Source organism: Cajanus cajan, chromosome 3, assembly GCF_000230855.2.
Source record: "Cajanus cajan strain Asha chromosome 3, NIPB_CcT2T_4, whole genome shotgun sequence".
NCBI lineage: Eukaryota > Viridiplantae > Streptophyta > Magnoliopsida > Fabales > Fabaceae > Cajanus > Cajanus cajan.
Genome location: NC_138519.1, coordinates 81,390,082 through 81,407,410, shown reverse-complemented (window position 1 = coordinate 81,407,410; position 17,329 = coordinate 81,390,082). Strand labels below are relative to the sequence as shown.

Below are 17,329 nucleotides of genomic sequence, written 5' to 3'. Positions count from 1 at the left end.
AGTAGATAAAGTAAGGGCTTTAGGCCTCCAAAAAATTTTAAAACATTAATATACTACTATAAAATTAAAAATATTTAATTTTGAAATTATGTTTAAAATAAATTTTAATTAAAAATTTAAAATATCCTTACTGACTATTAAATTTGTATTGATACTAAATACTATTTAATGAATAATGATTTTAGAAATTCTCCTAATCAATAATATTATTTTATTTTTTAAAAAAGATATTAAATAATTATTTTAATAAGTAAAAAAACACTAAAATTCTTTAATAAATATCTCTTTCTATTATTCATGTCTATCTTCTTCTTTTCTTTTTTTCTATCTCTTTGACTACTTCCTGCCTTCTTTGCTTCAATTTGAGTTTTTGACATTTATTTTGAGTGTCATTAACCTATTATCTAATTATTATATATTTCTGTGTGTATCTATTTGAAAGACTTTGAAGGTAAAGGAAATTGAAATTTCGTTAAAATTTTTAGTTTTTACTTTATATCGATACAATGACACATTCAAAAAGAAAACACAAACTCTAATTTCTTTTCCCTCCAATTCCCTTATTATGTTTTTTATACACATTAAAAAAATATATTACCTAAGAAATAAGAAAAGAGATAAGTATAAATATAATGTTATATAATATTATAGAAAAAATCACTAGTGCAAAAATTAGATTTAAAATCGGAGTTTTAAGATCGGTTAAAAGATAACCGATCTTAAAAGTGACGCAGTAACAATTTTGTAAATAATATGAACACTTTTAAGATCGATTAAATTTTAACCGATCTTAAAAGTACTTTTAAGATCGGTTATTTTATGACCGATTTTAAAAGTGCTACTTTTAAAATCGGTTATTTAAGAACTGATTTTAAAAGTATCGTCAGAAACCTTTTATCTTTCCCTCCATTCTCATTATTTTTGATTTTTTCCTCCATTCCTTTTTTTACTCCCTCGTGCTCTCATCTAAAGTCTTCAACTTTTCATTTTTTTTGCAAGACTACTATATCAAGGTAACATTCTTATGTTCTTCTCGTTGTTGGTTTATTCTAGTAAATTTTGAATTTAGGATTCTGGAAGGAGAACGGCCCGTTCTACAAGGAGAACGGCCCGTTTTGCAAGGAGAACGACCCGTTTTGCAAGGAGAACGACTCGTTTTGAATAGGTTTTAACTCATGACAAACTATGTTGGAACGGATTGTTCCAAACGACAATTTTAGGCCTTTTTTAACAACCTAGAACGGCCTGTTCCAGTTTTGAAACTACCCGTTCTAGTTTTATTTTTTTCGAAACCAAAACTTTTCAGATCGGTTATAAAACAACTAATCTTAAAAATTAACTTTTAAAATCAGTTAAATATCTGATTTTAAAAATCTAACTTTCAAAATCGACTCTTTTAAAATCGGTTAGAGAATCAATTTTAAAAGTTAAAAATAACTAATTTTAAAAGTTTCATTTTTCACTAGTAAATAATTAATAAGTACTCATATTTTTTTTTCAAGAAGTATTAATAGAGTATAATATATATATATATATATATATATATATATATATATATGAATTGTAGTCTATATTTTTTTTATTGATATTAAAGTCTATATATATAACATCACATTTAATATTATTATACAATAATTTAGGTCTTACACATACAATATTCATGACTAGGGATCCGTGCAAGACGAATCATGTATGTTTTATTTTTAATCAAACTATTCAATAGATTTCCGTAAGAAACTTGTTAAATTTTGGTGATTATTTTAGTAGAAAGCGATAATGACGGACTGCACAGCATGAATGGGTTTGACAGTGTATGAGCTAAATCCTGCCATTTTGATCACATATTCCCACTCTTTGAGTGTGCGCTCTTTGCCGAAGTTAGTGTGCGCCATCATGACCATGTCCAACATCAATCCTACGTCATTCAACCCGTCATGTTTCCCTTCTTCAATCACCGACTCCACAATAATAACCCTTCCATTTTCCTTTGGGATGGCTTCCCTACACTTATTCAAGATTTGGATGCACTCTTGGTCAGACCAGTCGTGCAAAACCCACTGCATGCAGCAAGCAAATATAACAATCTGAATCATTAATTCATCGATATATATATTTATAGTTAAATTGAGAGTCTAAGTGCACAAATTAAATACCATGAAAAAAGCAGCATCAGCCTTTGGAACACTCAGAAACATGTCACCTGCCACAAGTTCGACGCCATCGCACTTAGAGGCCTCGGCAATGACATGAGGGAGATCATAATTGATGCATCGAATCCAAGGGCAAGCCTTGGCCAGGATGCTCATGGCGGTGCCATTACCACCACCCACATCAACCAAGGACTTTACACCATCAAATGCCTCGCTGCAACTTTCAATGACGGTAGGCATAACAAGCTTAGCATCACATGCCATAGCCTCATTGATGAGGTTGCTGTGGTCGAGATGTGCCTCAGCATAGCGCCACACGTCCTCACCATGAGCCTTTGCGAATGAGGGATTGCCATTGACCAAGACACGAGCACTTAGACTGTGCCAAGGTGCCAACATTACAGGATTACTCTCCAGCAAAAGCATACCAGCCATGCTATGTTGACCGTTTCTCATCAAACGCCGAGACAAAGGTGTTTGAGAATACCCCGTGGGTGTCACTTTGAATATCTTTCGGTGCACTAGGAAGCGCATGATGCGGTTCAGAAGTAAAGAATCACAGGCTAGAGTTGATGATAACTCCTCTAGTGTCATGGGACTTGCATGCTTTTCTATGGCTTCGGCTATGCCAAGCTCAATCGCACATTTCACAACTGCAAGTTCCACAAACCCAAATATGTACTTCCAGATATCTATTTGGGCTTGTGCTTCTTCTAATTCCTCTTCCTTCTCCCACCTTGACATTGCCTCTCTTTCTATTTCTCCCATCTCTCTCTTACTAACCTTGAAACTTGCAGACCTTCATTTATAGACGCTAGAAATTAACGCATAAACGGCGACTCCTTCCACTTGAATTATAAAACTGATGCACCGATACTATTATTTTAATTTTAAAGCACATAGTATATCATACATGTAAGATATGTATCAATATTTATGTAATATAATAAATGTATATTTATAGTTTTGATGAAAATTTATAAATATTAAATATATAATTGTTATTTTATAAAACCAAGTTAAAAATATATTTATTATAAATTATTAAAAATAAATAATTTATACATTATTTTATTATAAATATAAATAATATTATTAATTTCATTTTTTTTCTTAAAATTATTGATATAAAAGATAATTTTCATTTTATCAAAAATCAATATTTCTATATTTTTACATTAAATATGTATATATATATTATTTAGTAATAATGAACATTTTATAATTTTTTAAAAATTTGAATAATTTATTGATATATATTATCAATAAATATCGGTAGAATATTTGAAAGTATTAAAATTAAATAAAAAATTTATAATATTTTTAAAAATTAAATATCGGTAAAATATCTTTAAATATCATATTAAATACGTATCAAATATAGATTAATAAAACAAATTGAAGTGTCGGATATTCATGGTATAACTTATAATATATCATACCCACGCCTTATATTACTTCTCGAAATTCAAAATCCAAATTATTCTGCAAAAGATTATATCCTGTCACGAGGCTTGTCTGTATTTTGATCAAACGTCATATACAATTGTATCATGGAGAGGTTATAATATGTACATATTAAAAAAATTCCATATCACAATTCACATGTTTATGTAAAATTATGCACGACTAGAACATGGGAGCTTCTACTGCTCATGACATTTACTTTTTGTTACTTTATTAATTATTAGGATCAACACGGCTTATTTTATCGTCAAAAGAAAGATATTTTTTTATATATTGAATTACAATTCAACGCATTGTTATTCTTTTTAAATATTTTATTTAGAAATATAACGAATAAAATTAAATATTACAGAATATTATACATATTTGTTAATTTTTGTTAATTATTGTTATTTCTTATCAATAATTATATATTGAGGTGAGTTCGAATTAATTGTTGACAAAACTCTGATAATTAAGAAATTTTGTGAGTTTTAGACTTTTAGAAAAAATTTTTGGATAGAAATCTAATTTCATTATGAAGGATAAAATATATAAGATTTTTTTTTAAAACTTAAGCTTTATAAATTTATTTCTTAAGAATTTTCAGTGAAATTGTATCTTTGTAAACTTAGGTGGGGAGGGATTGGGCTATTTGTAATCTTTCTTATTTTTACCAAAAAAAAAAAGTGAAACTCTTAATTCAAGAATACTAAAAGTGATTCTTCCTTATTTTTTCTCATGACCGAGCAACATATTTCCTTCTTGTTGATATATATTGATGACATAATTATAACAAGTAGCAACATGAGCTTTCTTGTGCCATTCATTAAACAATTAAATGTTATGTTTGCCCTTAAGGATCTTGGAAATTTGCACTATTTCCTTAGGGTAGAAGTGTGCATAGATACTGTACCGTCTCGGTCGGAACCCGATCTGATATCCTTTACAGGTTTTGATCCGATGATTCTTGAATATGGGTCTTCTCGGTCGGACCGCGATCTCACCCACCCCCTGGACGAGCTCGGCCAGGGTGTACTCGGCCATGGTGAGATCGGCCAGGGTGTGCTCGACCATGGTGAGATCGGCCAGGGTGTGCTCGGCCATGGTGAGATCGACCAGGGTATGCTCGGCTTAGGAGAGCTCGGCCAGGGTGTGGTCGGCCAAAGTCCGAGTGGGTCTCACCCCTTGGACTGGTCCGAGAATCAAGGATGAAAAGCCTATCTTTGATAATCAAATATTCCCAAGGAAAACCGTTATGGAAATCCTCGCACTCACAAGGCCCAGGAGGCCCATGAACAGAAAGTATAAAACCTAAAACCCTAGAGCTAACACGGCAGATTACACTTTTGAATGCTCTGGCTTTGATGCTTGACCTAGGCACAAACCCTAGTCCATCCTTTGGTCGGAACAGATACATAGGTTTATATCTCAAACAAACTAAATATATCATTGATCTTCTAAAGAATTTCAATATGGAGAATGCCTCATCTTGAACTACTCCTATATATGGTGACAGACAAATCTTTATCTAAAGAAGTTGAACCAATAAAGAACCCAATAGTTTATTGAAGCACAATTTGAGCATTGCAATATTTAACAAACACCAGACTCGACATTTCCTACTCAGTAAACCAACTTAGTCAATATATGTAGGCCCCTACTACATTGCATTAGCAATGCTTCAAACACACAACATATAATTCCTTTCACAAAGACAATAGACTCATAATAAAATTAAACAACACCAATCTACATCAAAAGATATAATTCATATCAAACACTAAATCATACAAAAACCCATCAATTTAACACTTAACAAATGTCAATTAATCATCTCAAATCCATGAAAATCACAACAATTATCACCATATATACCACAACATGAATCATATAATCTCAATTAATTCATCAAACACATTCAATTACACATTCGAAAAAGGCTTATGGCTTATACATGCCTATAGATTCGACACCTCTTTCTTGTTACCTCAGTGATGATTCAATCGTTACTTTGAACTTTCTTCAATGGCCTCCTTTAAGTTCTCCTTTTACAGGCGCTCTTAGGGTTCATAATGACACGAAAGGAAAATCTAGCCCTTATTTTTTTTTTCAATAAGCCTTCAAGTTGGGCTAAAAAAATAATCCAACCTAAAACTCCCCTCCCAACGCACAACCCTTTTTCTTTTATTTTATTTAATAAAAATAATTATTTATATTTATAAATTCAATTAATTAAATAAATAAATAATATAATATAATTTTGTTATTTATTTTATTTCTAAAACTTTGGATGTTACGCTCTATACCCAGTGGAAATTGGTCAAGGACCTTTTTGTGGCACTCTCCACACCCAGCATGAAAATTCACACTTGACTCGTTAAACGTGCACTTGATGCTACAACAGATTCTTTACTTCACATAATCGTAAACCTTGCAAATTAGGGTCTCCAAATCCACCTTATTTTTTAATTATTCAATTAAGCAACAAAACATGTCTAATTCTACACATACAACATATATTCATCATTAAATCACTCAGGTTCATTCAATTGCACAAGAACTCCCAAATCATTAGGCAACCTTAATCCTCAAGATACAACACATGACATATAATGGATTTACATCACAAGTCATGAAATTCACAACATTACATATTCATACAACAATGATCAATTCAATTTGACCTCAATCTAGTTAAACACATACAATTCATCATTCTAGAAAGGCTTAGGGGTCGTTTCACTGTCCGTACCCACTATATGTTCCCATAGTGAAATATTCTCACTCCCTCTTTTACTTTAGGTGATGATTTGTGAGGCATAGACACGCTCCTTCGCTACCTTCATAGTCATTAGCTACTATTCGTGCTCTTTAAGGTTCTCCTATATAGTTTGCAAACAATCTTAGAGTTCAAAATTGACACACAAAATTGACTTAACACTCTTCTTATTTTAATGAGACTTTGGATTAGACTCAAGAGTCCAACCCAAAGACTCCTCTCTCACCTACCACATACTCTTATTTTATTTATAAAAAAAAATCATTTATTTATATTATAAATTTAATAATTAAATAATTTAGTTAAGCCTATAATATTGATATCATTTAAACAATTTTATTTTATTTATTTATGAATATTACAACTTATATATTTAATGTATATATATATACATGTATATATATATAGTATATTTAATATAAAAAGAATTTATAGTAATATATCATTAGTGTAAAAAAAATTATACAATTAGTCTATTAAAAATTATGATTTATATAATTTTTTAAAATAAATTTATATGATTTATAAGATAATTATCATAAAAATTGATAAATTTATTATTTATGATAAATAATTATGTAAATTTATTAATAATATGAGAGTATTTTCTTTTGTGTTTGTACTAGTGTCATCTTAGACTAATCTGATTTGGTCGAGAGGTAAGTAAAATCTGGTTAAGAATTGTTTCAGTCAAAGATTGAACTCGAGCACTATCCGAACATTTTAAGCTTACGTTTAACACATTAATCACTTGTATTTAAGTCCTTGGTTATGAAAGCATATTTATAAATTGATTTGAATATTTACTACTCTCTTCATTTTTTTTACGTTTAAAGTTAAGTACAAAAATTAAGAAAATGATCGATATTTTAGTTTTTCAAAATATTTATTACTTATCTTTCTATTATACCATTTAAGTGATTGAAAAAGAAATAAGTATATTAAAAAAATAAATAAACACATAATCCAATTTTATAAGAGTGATAATAAAAAAAATAATATTAAAACGATTATGAATAAAAATTGCACAGAATATAAAATTTTTAAAAAAATATTATTCAAATATTTTTGGTGAATGGACATGGAGTTTGGTGCAATTATTTTACCACCACTCACGACAACCCAAATCTTGGAGTCCCGACAGAGATCAGCTCTCTTTAAATAAAATAATAATTTTTTTTTTTATATATATATCCAATCATGCAGTAGCTTGACATTCCCCATGTACCACGTGAAAAAAGGAAATATGTTAAGTAAAGTTCTGTAAGGGTTGTCTGGGTTCTATAATTAAAGTAAAATGTGTATAAATATATATTAATAAAATTTATATTAAATTAAAAAAAAATGTATTAAGGTAAAATTTCAACTCGACCGTATTTAACTAAAGAACCGTATATCAAAGTTTGATGAAAAGAAATAATTAGGGATAGATGGCTGCCGCGCATGAATTCTTATAATCTGAACTCATTTTACGTTTTATAGTAAAACACCGTTAAACATTTGTTTTAATCTATACCAATAAGTAATAATAAAGAGGATTATCGGTACACAATTTTTATATCTATTTTATTTTCGGTAATTATTAAAAATCTGTCGTGAATATTAAAACAGTAAAATTATCATGCAAAAGTTATTATTTTTCTATTTTTCACGAAAACACAAAATACTCTTTTTTTACTAGTAAATATAAACTCGTTTCTAATGAGTTTTTTGCGGTTCTTAACTTTTTAATGCAAAAATGTAGGTGAAGTTATTTTCTACTCTTTCTTTTTTATTTAATAGATTTAAGTTTGTTATTTTATAATTAAAAATTCAATTTAATATTTTAATTTTAAAATTTAACACAACCTTATCATTTCATGTAATTTTTTTAACAGCATCATTTTCATGTAATTAAAATTAACAACATCAACTTTTTATATAATAACATAATTAAAGAATAATATATATTCATCAAATGTATAAAAAGTTAATGTTGTTAGTCTCGATTGGACATAAGGATAACATTATCTTATTTTAAAATTAAGGAGGAATAATTATGTTATATCATGGACCAAAGAACTCTTTATTTTGGTATTTAACATATTTATATGATTAGGACTTGAATTAACTATGAATTAAGTTTAAACAATTTTGCATGAATAAATGTTGGCTAAGGATGACGTCGAACATAGTGTTGATCTTCAATTTCGCCCAGACAAACGCTCAGTGAGCACTACCGTATTGGAGTTAGCAAGGGAGGGGTCGCAATTAGAGACCAATGCGCTATCGCACACGGTCACGAAGAAACATAAACCTTAAACCTTTCTCCTTCCTTCTTCCCATTTCACATTCATGCAACCTTCTCCTTCCTTGTCCCTTGTGTTGGTTGTTGGGTTATTGGGATTTAGGTTAAGAGTTAAGACTGTAAGTGAGGGTTTTATTTTGAATGTTCATACTACAAGAAAAATGCTGATTTCCAACGGAAATTTCTGATGGAAATAGGTAAATTTCTGACGGATTTTGCTTTTTTCGATAGATTTTCGACCGATTTCAATCCATCGGAAATATCTATGTATGTTGTCAGTATAACTTGTACAAATTAATTCATTTAAGTCATCCTCAAATATACAATCTCATATTTATACTATAATAATAATATATAATAATTTTATATTATGAATAATAATAATAATAATAATATATTTAATTATTCTTTATTTATATGTACTTACTTTTATAATTAACATCTACTTATTTTTATTTAAAATTATAATTTAAATTATTTAATTTTATAATTTATAATGATAATATAATTTATAAAATTATAAATATTTATTTATTACATACTTATAAATTAAATTTTAATATTTTAAATAAATTATTAATTAATTTAATATATTTATTTACCTTAAATCAAACATATAAAATTTAAAAAATGTATTTATCCTTTTTTTTTTCTAATTATCAACTATTAATAAAATACTAACTTAAAATCTTATCTAATTATATATAATATTTTCATATCAAATTTAAAACCAAATATTAGTTATACAAAAATATTAAGATCATATAGTAAATTGTCAATAAGATTTTAGTTAAATAATTTAAAATAATTAATATTTCAATTATATTGTTAATTAGCAAATAATTTATTCCAAAACTAATTAATTTTTTATATTAATTATTAGTAAAATTTAATAACTTTTAATTTAACAATTAATTGGATCGATGAAATTCAACACACCATGAGTTATTGAGCGGAATAACTTTACCAAGAGTTATTTTGTAAGTTATCTTAAATCAAACATATAAAATTCAAATAATGTATTTATCCATGTTTTATTTTTTAATTATCAACCATTAATAAAATACTAACTTAAAATCTTATCTAATTATATCATAATATTTTCATATCAAATTTAAAACCAGTTCTTACATTTTCGACAAATATAAATTTGTCTGAAATATTCTATCAATAATATAACTTTTCTTACAAAAAATTTCTCATCAAAAATATAAATTTTTCGACAGATTTAATTTTGTTTTATAAAAAATCATCTTCGATTAATATAACATTTTGTATATATGATTTAAGAGTAAAATATTTTCAATTTAACGGTTGAATTTACAAAATTCACATTTAATATAAAGTTATTGAGCGGTGTAACACTTAGTAAAATTTATACCATTGTAATTATAGTTCCCCTCATGTATATATATATATATATGTGTGTGTGTGTGTGTGTGTCTATATATATATATATATGATTTAAGAGTAAAAAATTTTCAATTTAACGGTTGAATTTACAAAATTCACATTTAATATAAAGTTATTGAGCGGTGTAACACTTAGTAAAATTTATACCATTGTAATTATAACCCCCCTCATATATATATATATATATATATATATATATATATATATATATATATATATATATTAAATGCGACTTTTACAATGTATTACACCGCTCAATAACTTTATATTAAATGTGAATTTGGTAAATCCAACTGTTAGATTGAAAGTTCATATCTCTTATAGATTATATATACAAAACTTTATATTAATCCAAGATGATTTGATACTTCATTTTTATAAAACAAAATTGATGTAATATATTCATTTCAAAATACACTAAAATATGAACACTTGGATTATCTTCCAGTTGTTGTTCAATTTTAACAAAATTTGATATACACGTATAAAGTGATATGAACTTTCAATTTAACGGTTGGATTTACAAAATTCACATTTAATATAAAGTTATAGAGCGGCATAATACTTAGTAAAAGTTACACCGGTATAATTATAACCGCTTATATTATATTATATATATATATATATATATATATATATATATATATATATATACACACACACATACATATATATACAGCGACAGCTGCACGTTTGGAATAGTGAGACACTTGCCCTCACTACTATTTGACATATACATAATTTTTTATCTAAAAAAATAATATATTTTAAAAAATAAAAATTATATTCTAATAAAATAAATATATAGATTCAGAAAAAAAGTTTATTTATTTGATATCTGTCAAATTTTTGAAGGAAATTAATTCTCATGTGATAAAAAATTTTTCTTAATAATGAATTAATTTTTAAAAAAAGTTTAATTATAATATATATATATGTATATATATATATGTCTTAATATTCACATATATAATGTAATATATTAAAACAAATAATTTTTTGATAAAATAAAATTTGTAGCATGCATGTTTTTCTTTTGTGTTTTTTTATTTATTGTATACTTTGATTGAAAAAATCAAAATAGTAAAATTGTATACATTGATTAAAAAAATCAAAATAAGAAAAATCATAAGATTTATATTCCATTTAGAATTGTTATTATAAGATATATTTTAAAATAAATTATCATCTAAAAATATATATTAGATATTAAAAACATATTTATATCATAAATAAATTAAACTTTATTTTTATAAATTTAACATATAGATTTTTATATTTTTAATAGTGTTAAATTATTATAAAATAAGTCTATATGATTGTAGTTCTACCCAAATATTTAAAAATTATCTATGATAGATAAATAAGTCACACTTAAAATATATATTTTTAAAGAAAGTTAGGTTTAAACCAAGTAAATTATAATAAAATATAGTATAACCTAATTTATTTTCATCTTTAATACTAATCGTAGATATAAAAAACTTGTAATAAATAATTATAATATATATTTATACCTTTAAAAGATATATAAAATTTTTAATACTACAAATATATATAAGAAATTAAAAATAATAAATTAAAAAAAGAAATTAAAAATATAAATTAAAAATAAGATTTCCGACGGAATAATTCCGTTGGAAATTTTTCCGACGGATTTATTTTTTCGTCGGAAGATTCCGACGGAATTTTCTGTCGAAAAGTTTCTGTTGGAAATTTCCGACGGATTTATATTTCTGTCAGAAATTTCCAACGGAAAATTTCCGACGAAAATATAAATCTGTCGGAAATTTACAAGAAAACTGATACCTGATTTAGAAAAGGGAATATGTGAAGACGAAGAAGGATAAAGAAAAAGGAAGAACAATGAGGGAAAGGAAAGGCCGATAGAATCATTCTCCACAACAGTGTGCAATGATCAAATAGGTAATGTTGCTAAGAGGGATTGCAAGAGAAAGGTAAACTGGAAAAAAATAAATAAAAACAACAAAAAATGGAAAAAGGAAACAATTTCATCCATTAATTTACAATGATACAAATTTATCAACACACAATTATTTTCCATGATGGGAAACATGAGTTAATCTCACATCATAGAGTTTGTTTGAAACTTAAATTAAAATAAATATAATAAATTCACGTCATATTTACGTAGACATTTATTATTAATCATTTAAATGAAACTAACGAAAATTAAACATATTAACATTAATTAAATAAAAATGGAAGTAAATTGACTTATTTAAAAATAGTATAATTAAATTAAAATAAAAATAAATAAAAAAACTCGTTGAATAATTTATTCATAAAATTTTCAAAATTAAAAATTTTAAATACATATGTATGAGAAAATAAAATAATAATATTATTATTTATATATAAAAAAAATAGTACAACGAAAAGACATTTTCAGTAATAGCGAACAAAAACTAATAATATGTTGAAACTGCCGACAGATGTTCACTTAAAAAATTACTGCACTTATTTTTAATGTGTATTGGAGAGTGGGCTTTTAAAAATAATAATTATATATCCCGCACTTTGAAAGTTGATGATAACCCTCTTTTTTTTTCATTTGTTAATGCCAAATCAACATAGCACTATGCATAAAAATAAATCATCATAGCACTTCCTGGAAAACATGTTCTATTATTAGAATATACAATTGAGAATTAAAAAATAAAAGTTCAACGCGATTCTCGTACAACACTTGAAATAATTGACATGGTAGTTATGTCCGAAACCCACCGTTAGTCGTGCTTATCCATAGTGTATGCCCCGAATAATGTGTAACAAATCACTAAATTAATATTTTTTTGAATAATATACATATAAGATATTTTAAAATACAATGGATTGAAATGGCTAAGTTTAGTTCAGCGATGTTAATTTCTATAAAAAAAACATAAAAATTACTCTCTATAATCCAATAAAGCTAAAGTTTATTAATTTAAATTAAATTATACTCTTAATTTTTTTAATCTTATTTTAAAATTTATTTTAATTATTTATTTTTAAAATATTTATTTTATCCTTTATTTTATATATTTGAATCAATTTAATTATTTTAAAATAATGATTATTTTTAATTTTGTGACATGATTTTGAGTCAATTTTTGATTTATTTAAAACTTATAAATTTATAATATTAAATTTACCTATATGAAAATCAGGAAATACAATTGACATTTAAATTTAAAAGAGTTATAAACATGGAAATCGTGCAAAAATATATATATCTCATGAATAACTAGAAAATAATATGAAATTTGATTTTTTAAAAAATTTTATTTTTACCATGTTTATAATACATTGGGTTTGAACTTCTATTACATTCAATAGTTTTGTATAATTGAATTTTTTGAAAATTCAAGTCTTAAATCAGTCAAAAAAATGATTTAAAAGGACTAAATTAACTTAAATTTAGGAGATAAAGGGTCAAAATAAATATTTTAAAAGATAAACGATTAAAATAAATCTAAAAAATAAGATAAAGAACCAAAAGTATAATTTAGTGTAAATCTTATTTTGCACTGATCATACATTTCTATTTGAGCTAAAATGAAAAAAAATAAGGAAGAGTGAATGAAACCTCACTCTACGATAATTTTAGAGATTTACACTTCTATATTTTTCTTGTTCATAATTATTTGTTGTTTATACGATTATTTCTTGATATGAAATTTCATTATTTATTATTGTATTATTTAATTAAATAATTAATTATATGTTCTATAATTATAATGATTAATTCAATAGTTGTTCATGATTTGTTGAAATTTTAATAAATTTATAAGTATGTTAAGATTTATCTATATATAATGTTTTATGTTTTTTAAGGATTTAGATAATTATCTTGATATTAGTTATGAGTGTGAGTATACAAAATAATGATTATGTATAAAGATAAGTATATTAGAAGGAGTTAGTTGAAGGGTAGAATTGAATAATCTTTAATTTGTGATCGAGAGCTACGTGTATTAGGAGTTAACTGAAGGAGTAAACTTCAATACTCCTCCATTTGTGGCTAAGGAATACAAATAATTGAGAAAATGTCAATAAAAGTAATTGAGTAGTTAATAGGCTTGTCATTAAGGTCCAAACCCAATAAAATTAGTACTCCTTTCGTTTTTTTTTCATAGTCGTTTAAGGTTTTGCACGAGATTTAAGAAAATCATTGATATTTTAGTTTTCAAAAATGTTTATTACTTACTTTCCAATTTTACCCCTTTTGCATTTTTTAGACTGTTGAACTACTCCATTAAATAGTTGTCCCTTTTTTTTGTTTTTTTATAGTATTTTGTTGGGAACATATTGCTCTTATAAATACACATTAACTTTATATGAGTAGTTGGAGAAAAATTAGGTAGACATTAAAAATAAATACACACATTGTTCAGGAAACATGTATTAATTATCAAGGGTGAAAATAGAAGAAAAAAATTAATAACTCATTGATTTTAGTAATATGACAATGAAAAAAAACAACAAACTCTGACAAAACGACTATGAAAAAAAAACGGGGGGAGTATAAATAATGATGACATTGAGAAAAAAAATGTACTTTTGCATTTATTATAGCATTAATTACATTGAATTGTTTAAAATTGATGAATGACTAAAGTGTTCAAGTGTCTTTTACGAGTACCCTCCTTTTTTTCCTCTTAAACAAGTATAATTGAAGACTAATCATCACATCATCAAAGATAAATACTGTATCTTGGACTCTTCAATTAAGTATAATCTAAAACTATAAAGAAGTTATGAATGAAGACTATCTGGACGAAAACAAATGAGACGAGGAATAGAAGCAATGCAATTACTTATATATCTCTATTAGGTACAATAAGTCTCCTTTAGATCGGATAATAACATATGCGAATATTCAAAGGAAAACAAAAGGTAAAACTTAATACAAATACTCTCTAACAAAGATTTGACTATCCATAATTTTGGACCTCAAATCCTTAATTGTACACTTGCCTTGAAGTTAGGGGTGAAAAAATGGGTCATGGCTCGCGGGCTAACCCACAAAAAATTGGTGGGCCAAGCCATGTATTTTGGCCCTCCAACTTGTCTGGTCCGCCCTGCCTAACTCGCCAACCCGTTAAGCCAAATAATAGGTCGGGGTGGGTTGACTTGCTGGCCTTTTAATTTTTTAATTTATTATTTTTAATGGAAAATAATTTAAGTCACTTTAGATTTATTTTGTGCATAATATGTGATTTATTGCATTTGATTTATTTTATTATATGTAATTTGAGATTTTTTTATTATTTAGATACATGATTTATGTAGATCCTTTGGATATTGAAAAAAATATGATAAAAGAGTAACTCAAAATAAATATACAAATTTTTTTTTCTTTATTTTCTTTTTTTGGTGGGCTAGTGGGTTGGCCCCCCAGCTCGCCCTTATGTAGGATGGGCCAGAGTTTGTAGGTCATTTTCTTTTGGTAGGTTAGCCCAACCTAGCTGATTTTTGGCGAGTCAATGGTGGTTTGTGTAACATTGTTAAAAAAAAAAAAAAAAAAAGAAGAGGCTGATTCAGTAGCCCAGAACGGGCCGTTCCCAAATTGGAACGGGCCGTTCCAAGCTACTGAATTGAACTACATATTGTAGTTGAGAACGGGCCGTTCTGGGAAGGAGAACGGACCGTTCTGGAGGGAGAACGGGCCGTTCCGGAGGGAGAACGGGCCGTTCCGGAGGGAGTACGGGCCGTTCCGAATGAGTTCCGGAACGGGCCGTTCTGATTTCAGAACCGGCCGTTCTGGGCGTTAATTTTGTGCGTGATTTGGGAGTTCGGAACGGGCCGTTCCGAATTCGGTACGGGCCGTTCTGGGCCAATCCGAAAGTCTATAAATAGGGGGTTGGGGGCCTTCAGGAGTTTTGGAGTTTTTAGAGAGAAGTTTTAGAGAGAAGGTCTCTGGGTCAGTGAGCTCCTTTCTCTCCCAAATTTCTCTGTTTGACTCCTTTTCTCCTCTAGATCACTAACTCCTTCTGACTTTTCTTGAAATTCAGATTAGAAAGCTTGTTTTGGGAGAACTGAAGTTCCGAGTTGAGCCTCGAGGGGAAATTATACTTTTGTTCAGTCTTTGGCTATCTGAGCCAATCTTCAGGTAAGGGAAGCTAGAATGTTTGTTATTTAAGTTGCATGTGAGTTTAGAAACTCAATTGATGCATGAAAGTTGAGGATCCATGGCTGGATCGGAGAATTCGCTAATTGTTCAAAGTCTTGGAAAAATGGGGGTTCTAGTGAATTTGATGCATCAGATGGGTGCATGTTGATTCTAGGTTTATTTAAGTTGTATGGAGTCTATGCATTGTATTTTGTGTTTGCATGTGGCTGGATTTGTTGGTGTGGATGAGAGTTTGTGAACTCTGTTATTGGAATTTAGGTCGGGCGCAGGTTGAATGCGCTAGGCGTGGATGAGTCTTGGGACTCTCAGGCTGGGATTAGGCTGGGCGAGCTCAGGCTACGCCGAGCGTGAATAAGTTTATGAATGAATTGATGCTTATGCATGTTTAAAGTTAAAGTTTTAGATCATGTATGTATGATATATGATGTATGGTGAGGTGTGATTCATATGTATGCTTTGTGATGATACATATGAATGTTTGAATATGATATGACATGCGTATATGTTCATATGAGTATGATTGTTGATCATAATGGTGGGCAGACCATTATGATGTATGATGCATTATTGCATGTGATGTCTTATGACATGTGTATGATTGTTGATCATGATGGTGGGCAGACCATTATGATGTATGATGCATTATTGCATGTGATGTCTTATGACATGTGTATGATTGTTGATCATGATGGTGGGCAGACCATTATGATGTATGATGCATGATTGCATGTGATGCCTATGGCATGAGTCTAGCCTAGGACTTGAGGAGAGGAAAAATATTTTCGAACTGGAAGAGCTCACATAGAGTCTCTTGAGAGTGGTGCTTGGATAGACCACTGATATATGAGAGTGGTGCTCTGGGAGGCCACTGGATTTGGGAGAGTGGTGCTCAGATAGGCCACTGGGTTGGGTGAGTCTCCTCTAAGTCCTTAGCTAGTGTTGGAGCGGGGTATGAGGTCGAGGGTTATTCCCTTAACCAAGTACTCGGGAAGGTGCGTGGATCCTTGCGGATAGTCGGTGGGCGAACTCCACAATTGACTTGGTTAATGCATGCCAAGGTCGTGGTAAGCCCGTACCCAGCTGTGCTATACCTGACGGTGGATCTGGACTTC

At 28.1% G+C, this 17,329-nt stretch overlaps 1 protein-coding gene across 1 annotated transcript; it reads right to left on the bottom strand.

Moving 5' to 3' along the window:
• Positions 1–1,675: 1,675 nt before the first annotated feature.
• LOC109802789 (acetylserotonin O-methyltransferase) lies at positions 1,676–2,975 on the bottom strand. The gene is made up of 2 exons (XM_020364555.3): positions 2,154–2,975; positions 1,676–2,057 (listed from the first exon to the last, which is right to left on the bottom strand). Exons 1-2 carry the CDS (start codon positions 2,916–2,918, stop codon positions 1,761–1,763), a joined length of 1,062 nt encoding a protein of 353 aa, XP_020220144.1. The 5' UTR covers positions 2,919–2,975; the 3' UTR covers positions 1,676–1,760.
• Between the last annotated feature and the right edge of the window lie 14,354 nt (positions 2,976–17,329).